This window comes from Melospiza georgiana, chromosome Z (genome assembly GCF_028018845.1).
Source record: "Melospiza georgiana isolate bMelGeo1 chromosome Z, bMelGeo1.pri, whole genome shotgun sequence".
NCBI classification, from domain to species: domain Eukaryota; kingdom Metazoa; phylum Chordata; class Aves; order Passeriformes; family Passerellidae; genus Melospiza; species Melospiza georgiana.
The window spans coordinates 53,939,218-53,964,688 of record NC_080465.1 but is presented as its reverse complement, the minus strand read 5'-3'; the positions used below and the strand labels follow the sequence as shown (position 1 = coordinate 53,964,688).

The 25,471-nt window shown below is 38.4% G+C and overlaps 1 protein-coding gene across 1 annotated transcript in view; it reads left to right on the top strand.

The window, feature by feature from the left end:
* Positions 1–8,609: 8,609 nt before the first annotated feature.
* LOC131095739 (3'-5' RNA helicase YTHDC2-like) overlaps positions 8,610–25,471 on the top strand; it is a 30,945-nt gene continuing 14,083 nt past the window's right edge. The window contains exons 1-17 of the mRNA XM_058043809.1: positions 8,610–8,784; positions 9,490–9,580; positions 9,962–10,155; positions 11,778–11,977; positions 12,448–12,614; positions 15,085–15,187; positions 16,372–16,528; positions 18,806–18,913; positions 19,936–20,084; positions 20,450–20,585; positions 20,937–21,063; positions 22,044–22,109; positions 22,885–23,063; positions 23,223–23,319; positions 23,395–23,482; positions 23,583–23,663; positions 24,608–24,690. Of these exons, the coding sequence (XP_057899792.1) occupies positions 8,610–8,784; positions 9,490–9,580; positions 9,962–10,155; positions 11,778–11,977; positions 12,448–12,614; positions 15,085–15,187; positions 16,372–16,528; positions 18,806–18,913; positions 19,936–20,084; positions 20,450–20,585; positions 20,937–21,063; positions 22,044–22,109; positions 22,885–23,063; positions 23,223–23,319; positions 23,395–23,482; positions 23,583–23,663; positions 24,608–24,690 (2,201 nt within the window). The remainder of the gene's footprint in view (positions 8,785–9,489; positions 9,581–9,961; positions 10,156–11,777; positions 11,978–12,447; positions 12,615–15,084; positions 15,188–16,371; positions 16,529–18,805; positions 18,914–19,935; positions 20,085–20,449; positions 20,586–20,936; positions 21,064–22,043; positions 22,110–22,884; positions 23,064–23,222; positions 23,320–23,394; positions 23,483–23,582; positions 23,664–24,607; positions 24,691–25,471) is intronic.

Below are 25,471 nucleotides of genomic sequence, written 5' to 3'. Positions count from 1 at the left end.
CGTCCGGCGCCGGGATCACGGTGGGATCACCGGGAGCGAGCGACCGGCGTCGCCAGCCCGTGGCCGGCTGCCCTCTCTGCCGGGGGCCGTCGAGTGCGGCGCGACCCGAACCCGCCGCGGGGGTCGCTTGTTCTCTAGGGCTGGGCAGGGCTCCCTGCTCCGGGGGTGCTGCTTTGGCTGCGGCTTTGGCCGGTCTGTGGAAGCCAAAACTCAGCGTTTTCTGTAGCCCTGCGTTTGCACTCCAGGCTTGATGGGGTACTGGTCAGGTAGAAGCATTCTGAGGTGCAGAGCAACAGCCCCTCTGGACTCATCCAGTTCCCTCCCACTGAAGTCAACAATTCGTTTTCCTGTTCTGAACATTTTGTGGCCTATACCCTTCCCTGTCTGTTGGTCTCCTTTTCATTTAAAGAAAAGTAGTTTTTTTTTGAAGTCATCATGTGGGCAGATGAAAAAAACAAAATCGTGCCTTTAGTATCTTTGCCAGTCTTCTCAATATCTAATTAAGTTTTATTCAGCGCTTTTAATTCTCATTCCTTTGAAAAGAAGTGATACAGCACCAGCATCAATCTGCTGCTTTATCTCTAACTGGAGATGGCTATTCTGAAACAGTCTAGAAGAGCATTTCAGTTTACATATCGCATTATGTTTCTTACTCCATCACGTCACATGATTAATTTGGGTGAACTAATATTTTCCTAACCTATTTCTGTGTTTGAAAAAAAAAGGCCTTGTTATTAAGGACATATTTTGCCCTCATAGCATCAGGTATTATTCTTTTCCTATTAATTAAATCTTTGAAGATATCGCCTTCATGCCACAAAACCTCTTGATCTTCCTTGTTGCTGACAGGGATGAATAATAATGAATATATATCCAGCAAAGTTATCACGCTTGTTGTAAAGTGCCTTTAAAATACATTAACTGATGGCAACAGTTCTAATTGTTAATATTTATTGCCTCTTGATTACGCAAGTCATTACAAGGTAAAGAGTTCCTCTGGCATTTTATTAACTAAAACTACTTGCAAGTGTAAGCATGCATACACTCACTCTCATATTGTCTTGGTCTCTGCAGATTTCCAAATTGCGTTGCTCACATTAGTTCTTGCTGGATGACCAGAGCACTGTAGTATGGAGCTGTCCTAGGGTGATGTTATGATGCTTGTATCCCCAGCTGTCTGTTCTGTTTCTGCTGGATGTTACATTCTGTGCCTTCAAGACTGACTCTGAGAGCAAAGTGAGAGAAGAAACGCTGTTTTGTTATCAGCCTCACTCACTCCTTCACAGTCTGCTGGAACACAGAACTCCACTGTTGTTGTCTGGGCATGGACGGGGCAGAACACCGTACTCCTTTTGCTAGTTAGTTAGTTAGTTAGTTAGTTAGTTAGTTAGTTAGTTAGTTAGTTAGTTTAAGTGGCTGAGGCAGTCCGAGTTCTCCCTGGACTGTTTTTCTTTCCCTTTTGGAACTGTTCGACCCTGCTCCAGACTGGGACCCTGGGAAACACCGAGGAAACATCGTACAATGCAGCCTGCCGGGGCTACTCTGCAGCTTTTCCCAGCGCCGGAGGGACCGATAACAGAGCAACCACCACCAGGGAGACTTTCTGAATTTGTCATCTCTTCAGAGCAGCGAATCAGTTTTGTCATCCGGTATTGTCATTTTGTGTGCTGGGGAGTGCTTTGCCTGTTAAATAAACAGGTTCTTTCCACTTCTCTCCAGGGAATCCTTCCCGAACCAGTTAGGGGGAGGGGCCGTGTGGGTTGTCTTTCTAGGGGGGCCCCTTTTGGAGGTTTCCTCCCAAATTTGCCCTAAACTGGGACACACTTCCATACTCTTTCAAGGCATTTAAACTAGTGTATATTGCAGCTATTCTTTCAGATGTTCCATCTCCTGACCTACAATGTCCTGACTCTTAGTGTTAGCATATGCTTTTTCAGTCCTAGGCAGGATGTTCATGTGTGGTACCAGCTGATTACCACAACTGTTTGTTTACACTGAGGACTGGGATGTGAAGTCACAAAACCATTTTCTTCAGCTAGATCCCACAGACAAGCTGTTCAATACCACACACAAGAATCCTTGCACACATTCTGCGAGTATAGCACACACTGCTTCTTATTAAGAAGAAAATTCTTAACCACAGGGAGTTGGACTCAATGTATTTGTATGCATCCCTTTCTTCTTGCGATATTCTTTAATTATGTGATTCTTTGCAGAGTCCTATAACTGTTTCCTGATGAGGCCACCAGTATCAATGGAGCAAGACTGGACCCAAAATACAGCAATGAGAACTCCATCCTGATGTTATCTGCCTAGCCTCCCAGTTTGCCAATTTTCACCATTTTTAAACTAATCTCCCACTTCTCGTCTAATCTAGATAACAGTTTATCTTGCTTCACACAATAGCTTTCTTTGTGGATCAGAAATTCACCCTTTTTTTTTCTTCTCCCTGCTCATTGTGAACAATTTTTGAGTTGGTTGAATTAAATTTTTCCTCCCATCTTCTCCTTATGGGGATCAGCTGTAGTTAACTTCTTTTGCATTTGAACCAATAAAACTTGGTGCAGTGATTTCTGACTTTTCCTGATAACAAATCAGCCATATCAGTTCCTCCTTCCTGATAGGAACAGCTGATATCCTAGCTGTGGTATGGCATGCAAGACTGTAAAACCAGCTGTGCTTTCTGGTTTATATTGTGATGCCCAACTAATTTTTTAAAAAGATGCATCACATCAGGTGGGAAGCAATACCCTAAGCTGCAGTTAGTCACATTCCTGTGCCTGCTGTGAATTACGTGGCAGTTCATTCCTACAGCCAATTTCAGACGGCAAACCCTCCCACACTTAAAACACAAACTATGCTGTGCAGCAGAAAGTACAATTCTGCCTGAAGTGTTCCTCGTGTGAGGGGTATGTGGTGCCTAGAATTTGTGAAGAGACAACAAGGAAGGAGGGCAAGCAGTGAGAGTTCTTTACTGCTGTGAGTAGCAAAATAGGCTTGATATTTCTCAAAAGAAATATTTTAAAAGTTTGTATGTTTTCTGTTTAAGACTGTGGGTTTTAACTCTCAATTGGTTGGATATTTGTTTGTCTTCTTATGTAAGTTAAATAAATATTTAATTTTTGAATATAATTTATATTGTACAATATAAATTTTCCATAATGCCCTGATTTCTAAATTCAAATAAGCATATATCAGACAGTCAATGCAAACGTTAATGACAATGATGTAGCACTACTAGCTGCACTTAATCTCCAACATTTATATACCCAAAATCTGACATCTCTGAAAGATGGGCAGGAGACATCTAATTTCCAGACATGCTGGACTTTTCTGAGCTTTCACCAAATCAAAAGAACACTTAGGTTCATATGATCCCTGAAAGTCAAGTCTACCTCAAATTAGATGCTGAACAATTGAAAAAGAACATCACTGTAAACCTTTCCAAATTTAACTATAAATGGTTTTGCAGTAGAAAACAACTTATGTCACTGCATAAAAAGCTGCCAAATGACCAAAATCAACTGACCAAAAAAAGAGAAAGACTTCCTTCTAGATAATATTCAGCCACAGCATTTTTCAATTAACCTCTTTCAAAACTCACCAACAAAACAAACAGTAACCTAATTTGCAAGCAGGAAGTTTTAATTTAGTAATATTCCTTAGAGCAAGGCAGGCAGAGTGTGCAATGCTGAGAACTTTCTCAGCATCCAGAATCCAACTGCCCAGAATACCATCCCTTTCAATTTCCTAAATACTACATCCAGCCCTTTCCACACACTTGCTAAAAAGCTCCATGAGGTTCTTGGTTAATAGACATGTCAGTGTTATCTAAGTGACACTGTCACCCAAAACAGATGGGTTCCCTTGGGGATATTGGCAGAGTCAGGATGGCACTAAACCATAGGTACAATTAAAACTTTGTTTTCTTAACAGGATGTTGTGATTGATATAGAAGAGAATTTATTATTAGAATGCCACGGGATTTCTAAAAGCATAGTCAACATAGTACAATTTGTAACTAGCATGGTGGGGAATTTAATATACAATTTAACTTATAATTTCTAATCACCTGGATCCTCTGCAGCTCAGGTCAGATTCCAACCCATAGCTTGTTGTATCAATATTACAATCAAAATCTCAAGGGGCTGGGGAGCCAGAGGTTGCAGGGGCTGCCTGGGAAGGCATAGCAGGGCCTGGTAGCCATGACCACCCAGCCACTGCAACCAGGTCAGACCAGGGTATCAGACCTCCCTGGGGACAACAAAGGCCGGGCTGGGACATGGGACCAGGGTGGAGCTGGCTTGGGCACCAGGCACTCACATAACATGACTTTGCACATGTATACCAAGCTATTAAATGTGGTGTGCCTAGATCTAAATCTGTGCCTAACCTATATAAACCATGCCCAGGTAATGTAAGGGCTAAGGAGAAGTTATTTCCTGTCTAAACATACTTTTTTTTTTTTTTTTTAATTAGTGAAGTGAAATTAAAAAGTACTTTATTTTCTATGATGTAACTTACAAAATGCATATTTTTGATGTTGCTGTGAGACAGATGGGAGAGATAGCTATTCTAATTGCTGCCACTGCTTAGATATTCAGACTGAAGATTTTGATGTATACTACAATCAAAAGCAATGCCTGCTGCTGTCAAAGGAGAGATAATTCTGTGTTTCAGTCAGCTTCAGATGAAGACCATCTTTGTTTACTGATCTTCACCATAAAAAAAAAATTCAAGTAACAGACATATAACATGAGTTCAAATTAATGTTATTTAAAACATCAGCAAACTGCATCTGCTGCTAACAGAGCAATGGTTTAGCTAGAAAGTTGCTACGTTAAATTCTCATCAAAATCTTGTGTCTGAAGTCACTGTATTACCTTCTTCACATTACTTTGTTTAGATCCACTTCTCATCACAGACCTATGATTTCAAGCTCCATCTAGAAATATAACTCTTCTGAAGCCTTTTCTGTGGAAGTCTTAGCAAGTTGAGCTGTTTGAAAACTCTTAAAAACAGTATATTAAAAAAAAAAATTTTTTTTTTTGGTGAGGCTGATTTTTCTTTTCCTCCTCCCAAGAGAGATCTGCAAAACTAAGGTATTTTATCTAGGATTAAAAATACTTTAGAAAGAATATTAATTTTTAGATAGACTATTAATGCCTCTTTTGAAAAGCTTCCTCCTCATTTTTCACCTTTATAAATGCTCAACCACCTTGTAAAACTGTTCTGAAAAGTGTACTTTTTTGTGATGATGATGAAGAATAGAAATGAGAACAGTTTGCCCCTTTTTCCAAAAATATCCAAAACTGTTCTCCTACTCAAACACGTTCCTACTCCTACATCTTACATAAGGATCCACATTTTGGATACAGAAATTTAGAAGTTCATTTCCTCATTTCTTGTATATACATGTAAACAAAGATATTGAATGTTCCCACTATTTTTTGTCAAAGTATGTTATTTGAAGCTATATCTATGATGACAAAATACTACTTTGGTCAAAAAAAGTGGGACCACATGTAAAGATAAATGGTCTTTTTGTAGACTGACTGTGAGGTAATCTGAAAACTTTTTTCTGCAGGGTACTGATGACTGATAGTTAAACATGTTCTGTGCTCCAGAAAATTTCTGCAACATAGGTATTATTTTGGTCAAAATATTTCATTGAAATAGTATTTTAACAGGAAATTACATTCTGGATAAATTAACCTCCATAGGGAGCACATCAGTTCCACTCAGTTCCAGTTTCGGCAACGACACAAGCACATGCATCATAGGTATGAAATCCTTCTGCCTTCAGTCTACTCCTAAGCTCACAAGACATGGGATCCCTGTAGTTTTCACGCTGCCTTTATGACATGTTGTAGACACAGAAAGATCTGTTAGCACAGGATCATTCCACTCTCCCTCCAGTCCTCTGTCATTTGTTCTCCCTGGAAACTAGAGTTTCTCAATTTAGGAGTGGGGAGTAGTGGAGAAAGCTGTGGGAAGAGCTGGGGCATATCTGACCCTGTTGGGAATCATGCTCTTCCCCAGCCTTAATTCTGGATTCATTGCTGAACTCTGTAGATGCCTTGAGCACCGCTGAGGTGTTGCAGTGTTCCCCTGGAAGTTCAACAGCAATGAGGGAAATGGATTTGTAGAGACAAAGCCCAAGCTCTGGACTGTGGCAAGGGAGGACCTGAGAGAGGTTGTTTTACAAGGACAGAACTGATCTAAAGGCTTTTTCCTTGATGTCTCAAAAATAAATAAAAACTGAAGTGAGTAAGGGAAGTGGAAAAAATAGATAAATAAGAAATGATGTGATCAGTAGATGATAGGAGAGGTTACAGAAATGGGGCAGAGGCAATCACCTGGATCAGCAGGCAAAGGTCTGGGGAACGATCAGGATGCATACAGTAAAGCAAGAAATGCCCATTTTCACTGCAGTTCATTTATTAAACAAATATCTCAGTATCATTTGATATCCGTCTTACTTCCCTAAACTTACTTCCCTAACTTACTTCATGGGATCATTAATGCTCACAGCAGCCAACAGCTATCTGGTTACAAATTTACTATGATGCCTAAAAAACCCCCTACATACTGGAATTCCCTTTTTTCCCCCCCCCCTTTTTTTTTTTTGTAATCAAGGAACTGACAAGAGAAATAAATCTTGTGTTCTTTCATTAACTTGATCTTGAAGAATTGGCTCACCAGTGAACCTTGCATCATATTTCAACAGCTAATAAGTCTTATAATACTTAAAATCATTAAAAAATCCCAAACAAACAAAAACGTACTTAGAAAGACTAACTATTTTGCAGTCAAATCTGACACAATCTAACACTGTACATAAAAGGTAATACTGTTTAACCAACTTCCTTTGCAGTTCTTTTTCTCTTAGAACTGGCATCTTTTGTGGAACATAAGTGTTTACAAGAGAGAAAATGTTCTGCAAACTGAAAAGTCAGCAAAACTGCCTCTAGGGAGGGTAAAATAAGAACACCTAATTGTATTTAAACATGCAGATATATTTTTGCATAAAACTGTGCTGCCTCTTAATTCTTCGTATAAAAAATACATGGGCATTTGGACATATGTTAATAGAAGGAAATAATTCTTATTCCAGGGGTTGTTTTGAGTAAACATTAGCCAGAAGGTATTTCTGAGACCATTCATGAAAACAGAATATTTAAATACATACAGGTTGTTATTTCTAATATGAAAGTCCACAGCTAGTAATTTTTATTAAGAGTATGTACAAAGAAGTATGCCTCCATGTCTAAGAGCTTCAGTAAGCACAATTCTTTGCTCCTTCATATGCTGAGTCCAGACTGCAACTCAGTATTTAGCAGGGCTGCAGCAGGCAGTGCATGCCTGACTACACTCTCCTATTTTTTCACCCTTCTAATAGCATTGAACAGTCAAAAAAGCAGTGAAAGAAGAAAGGCATGTCTTAAGGAATTTGTTATGCAGGATGCACTCAGGCTTCACGCCACTCTTAGCCATATAAATGAGACCTAACCCAACAGTTAGTTATCTCTGTGTGCTGCTGTATTTACAGGATTGCAAACAGACAGCAGAATTGTGTCTGAGGAATCATTTTTCGGAATCACGGGGATTTTTGCCTGTTGGAAGGCAAGATGATGCTGTTAAGAGGCAGAAACTGTTAAGAGATCTGTGTTCATAATTAAAGATTTCTGATGTGACTCTTTCAAATTAGTTATGAGTTCTCATTTTTTACTGTTGATCCCAACGATGATGAGAGGAATGCTCATTTTATTCAGCTGAAGTGTTTAATTTTCCATAATAACTTGATGTGCTCTAAGGTGGCAGTACTGAATGTCACAGGAACAACAATAAGGAACTAGCATTATGTACTTTGGTTGAAGATAAATAGGCAGATACCTGAACGGAAAAAAATTGAAAACCTTAGAACAGATCAATTGTTCTGCTCCACTGTGACCTCTCAATGCAGAATTATGCTGAAATGAGCCTTGTAAACGCTTTGGTAGAAGTGGTTTAAGAGCTATTTTTCAGCCAGCTACATCCGACAGTGAGTGCTTATTTTCCATTTATTTAATTCCCCACTTCAGTTCACAATTGAGGAGTAGTTTGTTCTTCTTCTAAGTACTCTCCTTCTGACCTAATGATGTTTCCAAAGCAGCAGCTTTCAACACCGAGTCCTGTGTCATGCCTAAGAGGTTTGGGTTTAGTTTCTACCTCGTGTCCACACCGTGCAGTCAAAGGAGAGCAGGAAAAGACGATCCAAAATCAAGGGCAAGTAACACTTTACAGAGTGAGGAGGGTGAGGGCCGAGATGACCCTCGCCACGCCTACGTTTAATACCATGCAATTAAATTTGAATACCATGCAATTAAATCACGTATTTTATGACTAGACAGGGTACCAGTGCCCCTTTTAGGTCACAGCCGTACACGTACCTCGGTGCTTAGGCACGCTTCCCCCCTAACGGCGGGAAAAGAGCCAAATTCCTTCCGTTCGGGGCGATTCCGGCCGCGGGAGCCCCGCCCCACCGCCGGCGTCGCCCCCCGGGCCGAGGAGCTGCGGCCCCTGATCCGTGTCGGTGTCGGGGACGTGCGGAGCCGTGACACGGAGCTATGTCGCGACACAGGCGGGTCCCGCGGCGGCAGCCCGGCGGGGCCACGGGGGGCTCGGTTGCCGCCGCCGCGGTGCGCGCCCGGGCCGAGGCCCTCAGGGAGGTCGGCGTGGACGAGGAGGTGGAAATGGCGGTGCAGCTCGCCCTGGAGCGGTTCCGGAGCGGGGACGAAGCGGGTGCGCGGCACAGCCGGGCCCGGGGGCAGCCTGCGGGTGTAGTGAGGGCGAGGATGCTGCCCTTCTGGCTGGCCCTAGTGAGGCGCAGCTGGGGTTGCTGTGTCCGGCTCTAAGCGTCTCAGCACAGCGACAGGGAGCTACTGGAGGGGGTCCAGCAGAGACCGATGAGATGAGATGAGATGAGATGAGATGAGATGAGATGAGATGAGATGAGATGAGATGAGATGAGATGAGATGAGATGAGATGAGATGAGATGAGATGGCTGGATCATCTGTTATCAGGAGAGGTGTGGGAGATGATCCTGTTTAGCCTCGAGGAGACTGAGAGGGTATATCATTAATGCATATAAATGTCTTCAAGATGAGTCCCAGGAAGGTAGTGCAGACTTTTTGACAAGGAGCAATGGCCATAAAACAAGAAGTTCCACCTCAACATCAGGGAGCACTTCTTTCCATTGAGGGTGAGAGAGCACTGGGAATGCTGCCTGGGGAAAGTGTTGAGTTTCCCCCTCTGGAGACATCCCAAACCCCGGATGTGTTCCTTTGTCATCTGCTCCAGGTGACTCTGCCTTGGCAGCGGGCTTGCACTGCGTGGTCTCCCTTCCAATCCTAACAATTCTGTGGGTCTGTAACATGGAGATAATACATCAAGATTACTGCCTGTTGCATTATTACTGTTTTTTTCATTATTATTTATCATTCTAGAGATGGAATTTCCTTCTAGTTTCACTAGTAGTGAAAGAGCATTTGTTCATCGTCTCTGTCAGTCTCTTGGACTGGTATCTAAAAGCAAAGGGTGAGTTGGGGTACAGTTTTTGGTTTTTAGCTGCAGACCAATGGAATTTCATGACTAATGATAACTTGATTGATGTTTTCAATCATGTTGCAAGGAATAGTATTAGAGAAAAAAGTGTAAAAGTAGACACAGAAATAAGTATCTTTGTTCATTGCTGTATGCATGCTTGGAAAAACTTGTGACATGCATTTTGGTATAGCTTGCTTTTCCACTTCCACTTAATCCACTTAGTGGATTTAATGAGTCCATTAAAAAAGTTTCACTGTCAAGTCTGGTTTTTTTCAAAGATTTTGCATAGATTCTCATACCTTGACAGATAAAAGTTAACCCAGAGTAGGTTCCTTATTCCTAAAATAGACTTTCTTTCCCCCCCCCTCACAGAAAAGGAGCCAATCGATACCTGACTGTGAGGAAGAAGGATGTATCAGATGCACATGCAGTCATGACTTGTGACTTGGCTCTCCGTACGAAGCACACCGTTCGGAGTCTCATTCAGAGCTTTCCTGTCACAAACAAGGAGCGCACAGAACTCCTGCCAAGGACAGAGAGAGGACATGCCTGTGCTGTTGAATCTGGTATGTTCTGTGTGTTTTCTGATATGGACTTGCCCATCAATGCCACTTGAAAAAACCACCTGCAACCCAGTGACAAAACAAAACTTTCTGTTCTGTCCCCTCTCGTGTCCTCTCAGACACCATTAAACAAACACATTTGTTTCCTTTTAAGGTCTTTTATAACTGGTATTGTGAGGAACTTGGGAAGTCATATCATGCACATTGTGATGTCTACCTTGTGCTGTGTTAATTTAGAAACTTTGAGCCAGTTCCAGCCAAATCTTTTTGGAAGTACATTTGTGAAATGTGGTTTCATAGAAGTACTCTGAGGTGGGATTGAAGAGTCAGTGTTACCACAATGCCATAAGAACACCCTTATGAGAAAATTAGGTTGTCTATTCTGCTTATAGAAATGAATGTCCTTGATAAATCAAGAAGTTTAGTTTTTATTTTTTCATCTCCACAAAATCGATTTGGTCCTTAAGAGACTATTTTCTAGACTTCTTTCTTGAATACAGAAGGGTTTGCTGAAAGACAAACTTCTGACAAAATTGGTTTGTTTTTTTAATTAAAAAAAGGAGTATTCCCTTTTTTTTAAAAAAAAAAGTACCTTTTTTTTAAAGCAAGGCTTTCATCTAGATTCTTGCTTTAGAGTTACACTGCGTTTCTGTGTGCATAAATGGTTGTAGTGAACTGAAAATACTTGTACCAATATGCCTTGTTTAATTGCATATTTCTGATACATGGTATCTTTTAGTGCTTCCTTTGCTGTTTTTTTCAATTGTTTCAGTTGGTTAATAGGATTGTTCCATGAACAGAAAGAAGCTATAATAGAAGTACTGAAATGCAATGTCTTAGCAATGTAAGGAATAAGTTAATGAACAGTCTAATAACTGTCTTTTCTGCTTCTCAAGAATTTATTTTTAGTTCTCCTGATCTCTAAGTCTGTGTTTGTCTTGGTACAGCAGAGCTTGAAATTTAGTATATGAATGTATTAATCACAGTTATCAAGTGTATAATTAGTCTACAGAAAACTTTTCATTTTTCTGGAAAATAATTATCAAGGAACTACAGAGTAGCACTTGCAATGATGGATTTGAAGTAGCTCCCTCATGTTTCTGGGCTACTTATGCACTGTTTTCTAGCACATCACACTGCTGTGTGGGGTCCAGGACTGACTCTTGATGCAGCATGCTTGCATTAGTATGATTTCAGGCAAATTCGTGCAATAGCTTAAAGGTTTAACTCTGTAAGTGTGTATTTCTAGGGAGAGCTGCAGGTGTGAAATGTGGGCGCAGTTACAAAGGCCACCAAAATACACCTGGCCGCTTTTCTCTGGTTTAGTTTCTCTTTCTCCTTTTGCTCTTTGTAGGATTTTTTGACTTGGAGCAATGCTCTGGAAGAGTCTGGTTTTGTTCAAAATACCTGTGAAAGTAATAACTGTTTTGAAAAATATCTATTTCAAGCACCTCAGGAGGACATGTTGTTATAAATATGACTTCTAAATTGTGATGGGTTTGTCACTTTACCCACAGGGATGCATAAAAAGTCAGCAACATTAATTTTTGCGTACAATTTTTGAGCTGTATTTTAGTGACCTTCCTCTGGATCTGTATAAATAAACTTTTAACTTCTCTTTACAGAAAACAAAGAAGTAAACAAGACAAGTGGTCGACTTAATGATGGTATCCCCCAGGTCCCAGTGAAAAGAGGGGAATCAGAGTTTGATTCCTTCAGGCAGTCATTACCAGTTCTTGAAAAACAGGAAGAAATTGTCCAAATAATAAAGGACAATAAAATTGTTTTGATTATAGGAGAGACTGGGTCAGGAAAAACTACGCAAGTATGTTTCTTCAATGAAATAAAAAACATAACAGTGTTTATACTAAACTAATGCCAGTCATGTAACATTTGTGATATGGGATATTTTTATGCTATTTTAAGGCTTTTCTTTTCCTGTATGATTGAAAATCTTGTGTTCCAATTAATTTTCTTGCTTTTGAAACACTAAGCCAGTAGACAGATACTAAAAGCATACATTTTTCCTCACAATTTTCTTGTAGATACAATTTTTTTCATTAAAATAATGCAAAATATTGAAGGGAAAGTAACTGTGATGTTTGTATAGCCCTTTTTCTTCTAAGGCTCTTTATGTTCTTACTACCCACAGTACTTAGAAATTTATTTTCCACTGATTCACGTATGCTTGCAGTGATAATCCTAATGAAAAGTCTTTTGCAATGTGTTAAATTGTTTCCCTTTACTAAAAGCTGTGGCTTTCTCAAAGAATAAATTTGAACCACTTCTCTACAGATCCCTCAATTTATCCTTGATGACTGCTACAAGAATGGAACTCCCTGTCGTGTGTTTTGTACTCAGCCAAGACGTTTAGCAGCTGTTGCTGTGGCTGAACGAGTGGCAGCAGAAAGAAGAGAGAAGATTGGCCAGACAATTGGTTACCAGATCCGGTTAGAAAGCAGGTACTAATGCTATTTCTAAGTGTCAGTTGATCTTGTGTTGGTATTGTGAATCTTGTGTACATTTAAACTGCAGTATGTTTGGGATGCAGCCCCACAAATTATAGATGGGTTATGTTATTGCAGGTAAGGGATACTCTTGAGAGTACTAAGAGTAAATAATTACACTCTTAAGAGTGAAAATGATGGCTTTCTTCCTGTGTTTTGCAGTTTCATGTAGTAGGTTGTCTTATAGAACTGAGTTTCAAGTGCTTTCTATTGATTTCTTCTGCAGAGTGTAGGCATGTAAAATCCTTGTCTGATTTTCAGATCAAGTCCACACTTTCTATTTTTTTTTCCCCTGTCTACTTTTAACATGTGTGGATCCAAAAGTTCTGCAAGCTTTGAAGGTAGGTGTGAAGACCAGCATGCTGTAACAAATGTTTATGTAGTCTGAGTTGATAGGAATCATAAAAGGGAAGACAACAAATTTGGAAAGGGACTGATGAAGCTGAGCATTATTTATCTGTCTAGTTTGGACTAAATTTACTCTGCTTCAGCTTTTGTGTTTAAAACATGAAGAGATGTAAAAACGGAGATTTCAGTATCACTTGATGAATTAGTCTGTAAAGCAGAGCATGAATGGATTGTGTGGGGTCTTTACATCTTTGTGCTGCATAGGCAGTGTCATTTCAAGGAAGGGCCAGCAGTTGGGAGATGAGTGACCAGAAGATGGCAAAAGGTTGTGTTGCTCAAGTGAACAAAGATAACACATAGCTGTGAAAATTAATGTACTTGAACAACAAAGCCGCAATAAGAATTCAAATGTGTGTGTGAAAGCTGAGAAGGCTATTAAGAGATTAGACAAGCTGGTGAAGATGTATCACAAATAAGCTGGATGATTAATATATGGAAGTACTATGCTGGCAGAGGAAGAGCAAAGTCAGATCAAAATGGAAGAATTACTGGAAACAGTGCAGAAAATCCACCTAGAAAGGAACCAATACATTTAATCCAGAGAAAACCAAAAGAGGGAGATAACAATATTTTGAGTTGTGGACAAAAAAAAATCTGGAGTGGAGATGTTTAGAGGTGTTTATAGTAACACAGCACAGAAGTATAATTTTTAAAATTTTCTTAACTACCTTCCAGAGAAGAGCAGTAGAGTACAGTACAAAGGAACTTTTCAGCTCCTTTTGGGTGGCTAGAGGAAGTAGTGACAATTGCAGTTTTTATTGGTGCAACTAACTCTGCCCCAGATATAGAATTGTAACATTTCAGTATTTTGACCTCCTGAAAAACCAGAGTATCAGCAGATTACTTTGTGGTTTAGTCAGCTGTAATGTATTGTGTCTTCAAGGCAAGGCTTTGGGAGCTGTGGGGTGGCATCTGTGAGAAGGTGCCAGAAGCCTCTCCCGTGTCTGACAGAGCCAGTGCTAGCCGAGACAGACCTGCCTCTGGCTGAGGCTGAGCCCATCTGTGATGGTGGTAGTGTCTCTGGACAGTGGGGAATGGGGGAGGAAAACCTGCACAACAGAGGCAGCAGCTGAAGAAGAGCAGTGAGAGAATGTGAGAGAAGCCGCTCTGCAGACAGAAAGATCAGAGCAGCAGAGGAGGAGGTTCTCCAGGTGCCAGGTGCAGCCCATGGTGAGGCAGCTGTGTCCCTGCAGCCCATGGAGGTCCATGGTGCAGCAGGGATCCCCCTGTGCAGGACTCTGTGTTCGGGCAGGTGCATGCTTGAAGGAGGCTGTGATCCTCTGGGAGGTCTGTGCTGAAACTGGCTCCTGGCAGAACCTGTGGCCCCGGGGAGGGAGCCCACACAGAAGCAGGTTTGCTGTCAGGATTGTAACCTTGTGGGGGTCCCACAATGGAGCAAGCTGTTCCTGAAGCGCTGCATTCTGTGGAAAGAGACCTCTACTGCAGCAGTTCATGGAGAACTGCAACCCATGGGAAGGACTTGTATTGGAGAAGCTCATGGAGGACTGTCCATGACAGAGACCCACATTTTCCTTCTTGACCCTGTGAGTCTTGTTGTGTTTCCTCTCCCCTACCCATGAAGAGGATGGGTAGAGTAGCTGGGGAGGCAATTGGCATCCAGCAGGGCTCATCCCACCACGTGTAGTCAAATGCAAAGGCTATATCCAGGCATATGCTGAGGAATTGAAGCTTGGTTTTCCACATGGAATTGTCTAGTAAATTGAATGACATGCAGAGTTTCTTCATAGTTCTCTTTTACTTCCTTATTTATTAAAATTTGAATCTTATTTTTTGAATTAATCTGTTGTCCATAGTTTTGGGTCAAAAGCACTACAAATTGTTAGGAAACGTCTGGGAAAAGGCATAGTTTCAAAACAAATGGTGTGCATGAGTCTTTTGGGGATAGAACTGTAATTCCTCTTCCTGTCAGCAGCTGCTTTAGTTTTTGATCTATGGAAAGCTAACTACCTTTAAATGGTGCAAATCCCCTGAGTTGTCTCTGTGATGTGTTCTATAGGGTTTCTCCAAAGACACTGGTAACATTCTGCACTAATGACATGCTCCTTCGCACACTGATGGCAGGAGACAGCACCCTCTCCACCGTGACACATGTTATTGTGGTGAGCATCCTGTGGTCTTTCACGTGGGGTGAAGCAATATGTATTGCTTTAGAAAATGAGGTCCTCATTTTTTTAAATTTAAATTTACGGAGGGCTTTAGTTGTTTTTGTCTGGTAGAATCTGAATCAACTTTAAAGACTTCCTGAGTCCTTAGAGTAGCATGCATATTTTGTGGATTTTGGTGCTTTTCTGTGCATTTGTGTTTTTTCCTGTAAAAATATTTTATTTTCATACCAATGATTAGTTGTGGAATTGGGAGGAGTTGAGGAGGACAGAAATGTAAATTTTTCTGAACTTGCCCTGTTCTTCAGAAAATCTTTAGGGAGGTTTAGATTGATGTGGCTCAATATGATCATGTCAGAATTTCTGTTGTCATGTATTTGTTTTAGCAATACCAGGTTTTCAGTCCATTTGTTTGCCCATATATAATAATATAATGTGGAGGCCAGTTGCTAGCAAATTACTCAGGTGTGTTCATTTATGATTATGTTAGTATTCTTATTGTGGAATTTAATAAGTAAGAGGAACTAGAATGATAATGGCAAGACTTAAATACTGAAGATTAAAAGAAAACATGGTAAGTTTAGGTGCCTACCTGTTTATCAAAGCATAAAAAAAGCACAAGAATGATATATACATTCTTGATGTCAGCCTATAAACCTTGTATTTGAGCCATTGTTTCATTCATTCATAATACAAAACAAAACAGAGGAATGACAAAGGTGGTTATTCAGTTATGTGCCTTAATTTATAGGCTTTGTGTATGACTTGTCTAAGCAATCTCTTTGTTTTTCTGATTATGTGGTGTCACATTTCTTTAAATGCTCGTCGGTGGTGAAGTGAGAATTTATTAAAGTAAGATTTGTAGGATTTGAAATTTGGCTTCAAATACAAAATTAGAGGTGTTTCAGATATTCACTTTGGCCTCTGAAATTAAGGTGTATAGAGCTTCAGCATTACAATGCACTCAGCTCTGATAAAAACTTTTTGAAGTTTTTTTTTATTGCTGATGGAAAGCATAGAAAACACCCCTTTTTTAAAAAACCCTATTACTTAAACTAGACGTACACATTTGAAGCCTTTGTAATGTGCAATCAATTTTTTTTTTTAAGTTTGTTTTTGTCAGAAGTCGTGATCTTGAATCTGTGAGGTTTTTTTATCTCTCCTTTTTTCTTTTGTTACAGGATGAAGTACATGAGAGGGATAGGTTTAGTGACTTCCTGCTAATAAAACTGAGAGACGTGCTGCAAAACCAGAATAATTTAAAGCTAATTATTTCTAGTGCTGCTTTAGATGCAAATCTCTTTATTAGGTATTTTGGAAGCTGCCCAGTAATACATAGTGAGTATTTATCTTAACTCTTAAATCTGACTATACCTGCCCTGAGATTCACAGATCTTACTAAACTGTAGCAAACTATTTTGAGTAAAGGCGCATGATGAATACATTGAGAGTTACAGGAATCCTTGTTCTTTGTATAGTCAGATTTCTTGTTTCTTAACTATTTTCCTAATTCACAAAATTAGGAAACACAAAATAAAGTGTTTTAATCACTGGGAGTTCTGTAAATGCAGGTGTGTCCTGCCCCCTTCCACTGTTAATAAAGAAGTAGGAAAAGGTTATTGAAGTGTTGTCTTCATGCTGATACAGAACTTAGGAGCTACATGAGTGTGACGTATATTAATACACTCCAGTAGATTCTTATTCTTCATGAGAGTTGTTAGTGGTTACTGTATGAAACACAGGTAACTGTGCCATTCAGTTTAAAAATACAGGCATAAGCAGCTTAGGTTTCATGTTAGAATCACGTGATTCTTTGATTTTAAGCAAATTAGTAGCCATTCATCTAGGTAAATATTCAGAAAAGGCATCTAGTTTCTCTTAGTTTGTGTTGACTCAGTTACCTGCAGTTAGATTACATTTAAATGCAAAGAAAGGTTACCATTATTGCTGTTTTAATTTCATTTGACAGATCTTTAGTAGAGGCAAAATACAAATGCATGGGAGATGGGGGATTTTTGTGGGTTTGGGGGTTTTTTCGCCACCCTCCTTGCTTGCAGGTTTTCTGCATGGATGACCTCATCTGGCACCTTACAGTCCTCTTAATTTTTCAACAATAATGTCCAAGTTTAATGTGTTTTGAAAAGTAGTTTTTAAGATAAATGCTTTATTTGACAGTCAGGTAGACTCTCTGCATGTCAGCCTTTGTTTAAAAAATCTCAGCAGTTTTAGGAAACAGGTGGGATTGCTTACTGGTTTATTTTAGCAAATACTTGTGAGAAGGAAATCTCTTTTCCCCTTTTTTTGCAGGTGGATGTGTTTATTTCTAGTTCCCAATTTTTAATTTCTGCCTAGTAAAATAAGTCTTGCAATTTATTGGAGACGGGAATCTGGAAATGACACGTGATTTCATGTTCTCTGAATATTTTTTGCCTCAGTTGCGATTGTTGTGTGACTTTCCAGTTTACTCTTTTTGCAGCTTCCTGTTCTTTCAGATTGGTATATTTGTGTTGGAAATTCTGATGACAATTTCTCCAGTTTACCACAGTGCTTATGCTGGTTATGCAGCAAAAGCCAAGAGCAATTGAAAATAGGGGGGTTTTTTTGGTTTGTTTTTTTTTTTTTTTTTGGTTTTTTTTTTGTTTGTTTGTTTTTTTTGTTTTGTTTTTTTTTTTTTTGTTTTTTGTTTTTGTTTTTTTTTTGTTTTTTGTTTTTTTTTTAGAATTTGAGAATTGGAGAATTAAAAGAAGCGGCTGTTTCTGTTAATATAGTGAAAAAGGTTCGATTCTTCTTCAGCAATATGGATGACAAAATTCTGACCACAGAAACCAACATTTTGTAGTCATGGATTGCTGTAGTACACAGGGTTTGTTATCATTGTTGGAATACTTCCTCTGTGACAACTTCGAAAAGTATGTGAATTGTGGATTGTTCTTTCAGAAGGAAAATCCTAAGTGACCTAAAGTCAGCTTAAGGGGCAAGAAATCAAAATGTAGAGATTTTAATTCTTCATGCAAAAAGCATCCTTTAATGTCCACAGATAAGGTCTAGAAAACAAGTCATGTTGAAAAAGAAATCAGGTTAAATTATTAGAAGGTAAAGGCCACTGGGATGTCTCATCTGTCAAGAAGTACTCTGTAAACAAAGCTCAGCTTTGCTGAACTAGTTGAGGACATGGAGATAAGTCTATCTTCTCACATACTTCTCATTAAAAGAAAGTAGTTCAATACAAAGATGTACTGTCTCCATGTGGAACCTTACAAAAACTGTATTAATTGCTTATTAATTAATTACATTTTTAATCCAGGTGGCAGGCTTACATGGCAAGTTCTTGTTTGTAACCCTAAACAAAAATGGCTGTTTTCTTTTTCTCATTAAAAAAAAAAATTATGGGTAATAACTGTCAATGTCATAATCATCTTATCAACATCTCTTGCTATAACACTTGATAAAATTGAAGAGCTTGATGAGAAACAAGATGGCATTTTACATTGGAAATGTTTTGTTTTGTATAATTTTGAGAAAAATAAACCCCAATGAATATAATTTAAAAATAAATATATGCTGTAAGTGAAGCTAGTGAATATATAATCTTTAATGGATTTTTTATACTTTTAGTCCAAGGGAGACCTTTTGAAGTTAAAGAGATGTTTCTGGAGGACATTTTACGAAGCACTGGGTATACAAACAAAGAGATGGTGAAGTACAAAAAAGAGAAGCAGCAAGGTTGGTGGACTGCTTAATTGCAAGGGTTAGCAATGAGAATCATTGATTGATTGAACAAACAATTGACAGGATTATTTTCTGTTAAAATTCCAAAGTCAGGAGATTAAATGAGATGTGATAAGATGGCAGCAAGTATCTTTAAGCTCTCAATATTTACATTGTTGAAATAGTTTATGCAATTAGAGAAAAAAATGGTGTAGCGTTAATGTAACTGGGGGCTTTGCCCACATGAATACTAAAGAAGCATGGCATGCCCTGTACCTTTGGGTGTAAATTAAAGTGCAGCTATTAAAGCAAGCAGGATTTTGTACATTTGCACGAAATGTACAAGTCATTCCTTTTAGTAACATTTTTCACTGCTTTCTTCTGGCATGGATATATTTTTTGTAAGTGTTAATACTCTAGAGCTGAACATAATTGGTTTTCAGTTGATTAAGTAGATACTGCTTCAGAAGTTTTCCTGGCAACTGAAAGTAATGATCCCAGTGATTATTTAAAAAAAAGTTTTTAAAAAACGCAAACCTCAAAGCTATATATATAACGTACAGTCTTAACTGGATATTTATTACCATGCTCAGCTCTGATCACTGGGAACAGAAAAGTTTGATTAAGACACTGGTGTTTTCTACTGTTTCTTGCGTGCAAAAATAAGTTGTTACATGCAGGGACTGTATCACTTTTCTTCAGCATTCCATTTATGGAAAAAGATCTGGGCTGAGTTTGTGTGAAAGGTGATTACTTAAGGAAGATTGTTGAATGCAATAGTTTGGACTAATAGAGGGTTGGGAGGTTAAATCCCAAAATGGTAGGTTTTGCCTTGTTCTTATAGCCCTTGTTTTCAGTGGTGCACTTTGGATACCCTTAAACATGTCATTTATCTTGGACTATTAGTAGCATTCTAGATTAAATAAAAGAGTTTGAATAGGTAAAACTTTGACCTGCTGTAACTATCTTTTTTAGTAGAAAACAATGGATAATAAAGATGACTCTAAAATTTTCTTGGTGAATACTTTGCATTCTAGAAGAGAAACAGAAGAGCACTCTTGCTGAGTGGTGTTCAGCTCAAGAAAGCACGAACAAACTGACATCTCGGAGACAAAAATCAGTTCCAAGGGCAAATGAGGAGTACAAATGGTTGGATGAGGGTGGTGACACTGTCTTCAATCAACTGGTAAGTTTTTTCTTTTGTTGGAAGAGATGTTTATATTTGTGTTGTATTACTAGCCATTTAAAATCTGTTTTCTAAAGATAGTTCTGTAGAGTCTTTCAGGATATTAATGTATTTTACAGATTACTTTATTAGGATTAACTGCTCTAGTTACGGTGCTTGTATGCAGCTTTTCCTCAGTCAAATGGCTTGACTGCCATTGTGTTAGTACTTGCATATGGCAAAATCAGTGCATTAACTGATACCTGAGTGTTGGATTTCTGGTTGCTGCTGGGAAAAAGAACCATTCAAATTCTTTGTGGGTAATGTATGAGAATAAAGACGACTCTTGGAAGAGATTAATCATTCAATATTGTTTTTATCTTCAGACTGAAAAAGATGTGAATTGCCTTGAACCGTGGATAGTAAAAGAAATGGATTCCTGTCTTTCTGACATCTGGTTGCATAAAGATATTGATTCATTTGCTCAGGTGTTAAATCTTATTTTAACTGAAAATGTCAGTGGTAAGTTTATTGTGTTATTACATAAGAAAAAAAGTAACCTCAAATTTACTTAGGTTTTTATGGCTACTTTTATCTCCAGTTTCAAGTGTTGTTACCTTTGCATTCTGATACCTCCTGAAAAAATGGTTAGGGCTAGCAGAATGAATGAATTGTTTAGTTAGTTGTTGTTTTGAAGTATCGGCAGAAGTGTGTTTCTAAGACAGTGTGGAATTCATATGAACAGACTGCAGAGATAAAGTGAGGAAACAAATTCTCTTTGGGCTGGAATTTGAAGGCAATATTTGTACTATATTTAGATGAAGAAACAACATTTCTGTTGGGTTTGCTGATTTTTACTTTTTTACTTCTCAGTTGATTATAGGCACAGTGAAACTGGTGCGACTGCTCTGATGATTTCTTCAGGGAGAGGCTTTTTGAGTCAAGTAGAACAGTTGATCAGTATGGGAGCAAGTATCCACTGCAAATCATCTAATGGCTGGTAAAAACAAACAGAGAAACCAAAAGATAGATTTATTTGTCAATATAGGAGAGAGAAAGAAACTGTTTAGGCTGTAAAATCTATAGTTCCTAGGGCAGAGTGATAAGTTAGCAAATTAATTTAGATGTTCAAGAATTTTCTAACTCCTGTTAATGACATTGTTTTCTGTAAATTCTAAATTGTATTCTTAATTATACGATCTTGATTATGAGCTATAAACTTTGTTTCAGTAGGTGTATTGAAGACACTGGTTAGCAGAACAACTGTAATCTACTGAATTGGACCAAAATGTTTGGCAATTCTTATTTTCATGGAGTTACCTATGTCAGAAGATCTTTCTGTGATGTTTCTAAGTCTGTTGTAGCACATTAAAGTATTTGTGAATCTGTAAAACTCAAGTTTTGTGGTCATGAAGTATGTCTTCATATAAATAGGGAAGTACAGTAAATAATTGTAGTATGGAATGATAAGAATTAGAATTCCAGGGGTCTGATATTTGGTGCTAACCTTTGAAAAACTTGGGAAGGAATGCAGTTTAAAGGTAAAACGGTCAACTGCACTGTGAGAAGGACAGCTTCTGAAAGACATGAAATAGCCAAATGTTTTCCCGCGTTTTAATGCAAAACACCTGGGGTGTGACTTTTTGAGATGACTTAAAGGCTACTGCAAACAGGTAGGCCTGATTTTTTAAGGGAATGGCATATTCTTCCTCCTCCTTTCCTTGTGCATGTTTGCAGGTACTCCTGTGTAAAACTGACGTTCTTTTGCGGTAAAGAACGGTAGTTATCTCCAAGTCAGGTAGCTGTTAACACCTATTCAAGCACTTTCAAGTGGAAAGCTGCAGATCCAGCAATAGCACTACTGATAACAATAGGGAAATGGGTACAAAAGTCTGGTATCAATTGCCTCGTCTGATGTGCTACTCATATTCATCTTTTGAAGTGAAAAATCGAATAAAAATACTTGTGCAACTCTTTCAGGATGGCTGTGGACTGGGCTAGGCGCTTTGGACAGACAGAGGTTGTGGATCTGTTGGAATCCTACAGGTAAGCTGTAAGTGTTTTGCAGACGGAGTTGCATAGCATAGTGAAGGGAAATTTGAGGCTTGTGTTCTTTTAATCAGAACAGGTTTTAGCTTTTCATGCTGTAAAATCTGGACTGAATAGGAATACCTTTTTTGTTTTAAGAATAGGAATATTTCAGAAACAACAAAAAAGTTTGTACTCAGTATCATATTGTTTATATTTGCACAACTTGCTAATTCTGTACTATGTACCATTTTATTTTCACATGCTTACTTTGGGAACAAATCTGTCATGTGTTTATATCTGTGTATTTTTATACACAATAGACAGATTAAAGAAACTTTACAGAAGTAATGTGTACACTAGGCCATTCAAGAATGATTTTTTGATTAACTTACAGTTATCATAGTTGAGGTAGTGTTTTGTAAAGATTATATTTATTATAATTTCTCTTAGTGTAGTTTCTGCTAGTGGGAAATTTTGGGAGAATACATATCTCTTAAATATTTTTCCTTGAACAGATAAACGAGAAGTATCTTTATACTTCCATTAGCTTATGGTTGTGTTTCAATGAAGTTTAAGAAAAGGAAAGTTAACACGAATAAATGAAGTGGCATCCTTTCTTGGGTTGACATTTAAATCAGTGGGCAGTAATACTATGGTGATTCTCTTCTGCTACACTTAAAAATTAGAATTCAAGACTAGTAGTCATGTTGGTCTTGATCTAAGTTTGAGTTGATTGCTGAATTCAAACCCAAAGGGACAGCCTTGACTCTGGTGTATTTTTCTATTACAGTGCTTCATTTGGATTTGGAAATCTTGATGAAAGTTCCCTGGTCCAAAAAAGTGGTAGTGACCTTAGTGCAGAGGACAGAGAACTACTGACAGCTTATCATCACAGTTTTGATGATGAAAAAGTGGATCTGGATCTGATAATGCACTTACTTCACAGCATCTGTCATAGTTGTGATGCAGGTAGGTAAATACCTAACTAGTTGTGGATTCAGCTTCTGATTAATCTTGTTCTTTTATCAGCAATCCCCAAAAATTAAAACCTTCTGAGTGCTAGTCTACATGGCATCAACATGTATTTGAATTTTCTATTTAACTCTGCAAACCCATTTCCTTTTTTAGGAGCAATTTTAATATTTCTTCCTGGGTATGATGAGATAGTGAGCCTGAGGGACCGCATTCTTTTTGATGACAAGAGATTTGCTGATAATGCTCACAGGTAAAACCTTTAGTCACTGTGGCTTTTCACTGCTTTTGTTAAGGATCCTTACAATGTTCTTTTGTGTTGCATTAGATACCAAGTTTTCATGCTTCATTCAAGTGTGCAGACTTTGGATCAGAAGAAAGTGCTTGAAACTCCACCTTCTGGCATCCGCAAAATTGCAAGTATTACAGGACTTTGTCAGATGCTACAATGATCTATTTTGCTGTTGCTTTTACAGTTACTATAGTTTTGGTGGTTTTGGTTTTTTTTCTTTGCAGATTCTTTCTACTAATATTGCAGAAACCAGCATAACAGTCAATGATGTCGTGTTTGTCATTGACTCGGGCAAGGTGAAAGAGGTATGACTGCCTTAAATTTTCAGAGTGCGATTCTAAAACACACAGTGCATAAATTTTGGCAAACTTTTTTTTTACTTTACAGTAAAGTGAAAAAAAGCTTTTACTAGGTAAGAGCTAGTGCCTGTCAGGCAACAGTCCTCACTGAAAAGTTTTGACATCCATTTGTTTTAAGACAAATCCTGTAAATAGCTAGCTGTCTAAAAACCTTGTAAAAGCTGATATAGGTTGATGTATTAATGTATCTTTCTATTTTGCAATTTAGTATTTCTGCTGGATTTTTAAAACAAATCCTCAGTTTCGACCACCACCTTCCTGAGACTGAGAGAGCGCTGAGAGTTCTTTTTGTCTTACTATTGTATCAAATCCAAAAATAATCCATTAAGTTTTTAAGCAGTTTTTTGGTGTGTTCAGTGCCCATTCCTAATTACTTTTTCAAGAAAAGTGAGATCACATAATGAGGCAATTTAAGATCTAGTGTATGGCTTTGAAAATGAAATTGGATTTCATAGGTGACATACATTCCAAATTTCTGAAGTTCTCATGAAACAAACTTACTTTGTAATTTTACATCAGTCTAAGAAGATAAGCAGGTAATTTTCAAGTGAGATAAAAAGGAAAACTTTATTCGGTATAATAATGTATTTTTACTTGCTTTGTGTTGTGTCTCAGAACACAGATCTGACATACTTTTTACTGACTTGCAGTTACCTATTGACTAGAAAATATGTATTTGACAAACTGTGTAGCACTAAGGTACTGCAAAGGAGATACCATCATAAATTCACTCGAAACTGAGAAGATACCTTTGTGCCAGAAGTTGCTGTGTATATATTACTGTTTCATACTTTTTAGAAAACTTCTGTTGGTAATCTAAATGACTAGTAACTTTTATTTCATGTACCCCGTTGAGTTTTCAGTTTATATTCCTTTCTTTGTTTTTCTAGAAGTCTTTTGATGCATTGAGTCGTGTTACAATGCTAAAAATGGGGTGGATTTCAAAAGCCAGTGCTATCCAGAGAAAGGGCAGGTAATAAATGCCTCATCCTGGTTTCCATTTTGCAGATATCCACAGTCCTTTATGTTTAGAATATAGCATACAACATAGTAACTGTTTCTAGCCTAGTCCAGTGTTGTGTTGGATAATGGCCAACACTTGTTCTCTGCAGGTGAGTACTCGTCAGTATGTATTTCCTTGGAATCATTTCCCAAGTTGTAGAAAATTGATGTTCAGGCATTTCCTGAAGGTGTAGGTTGTTTTCCCTTGCTATGTTGTTCTCCTTCCTCTTTCTCCCATGTAGCACCACCAGTCACAGGGTCCATTAGGGTGTTTTCACATCTTGTCTGTGGGCAGAGGACTGACTGCCTATATCACTTTCTCCAAGCTATCTATGACATAACAGGCCATGATTATATTCTTCCCAACACTGTGGGTGAGGGCTCAGAAGCTTATGTAGCAGCAAGTGCCTGTTTTATCAATCACATTGGCATTAAGCTGCACGTATACACATGCATGTATATGAATGAGAGAATTTGCTGTCTCTTATTCACTCACAAGTTATTTAACCTTTTTTCTACCTTTTACCTCAAAGGTCATCTCTGTTTAGGGGATGTGAGGAGAGGAAAAGAAGTTTGCAACTGATTTCCTTACAACAAATCATGATTGAGATTTGGACTGGTTTTACATTAGCAAAAAACCCACAGCACTTTACATTAGATAAATCTTGTTTTTCTTCCTCCAGATTTCTCAGTGTTGGGTAAAAATTTCAGTAAAAAATTGCCACACTCTCAAAAATAATCCATGATTGGAA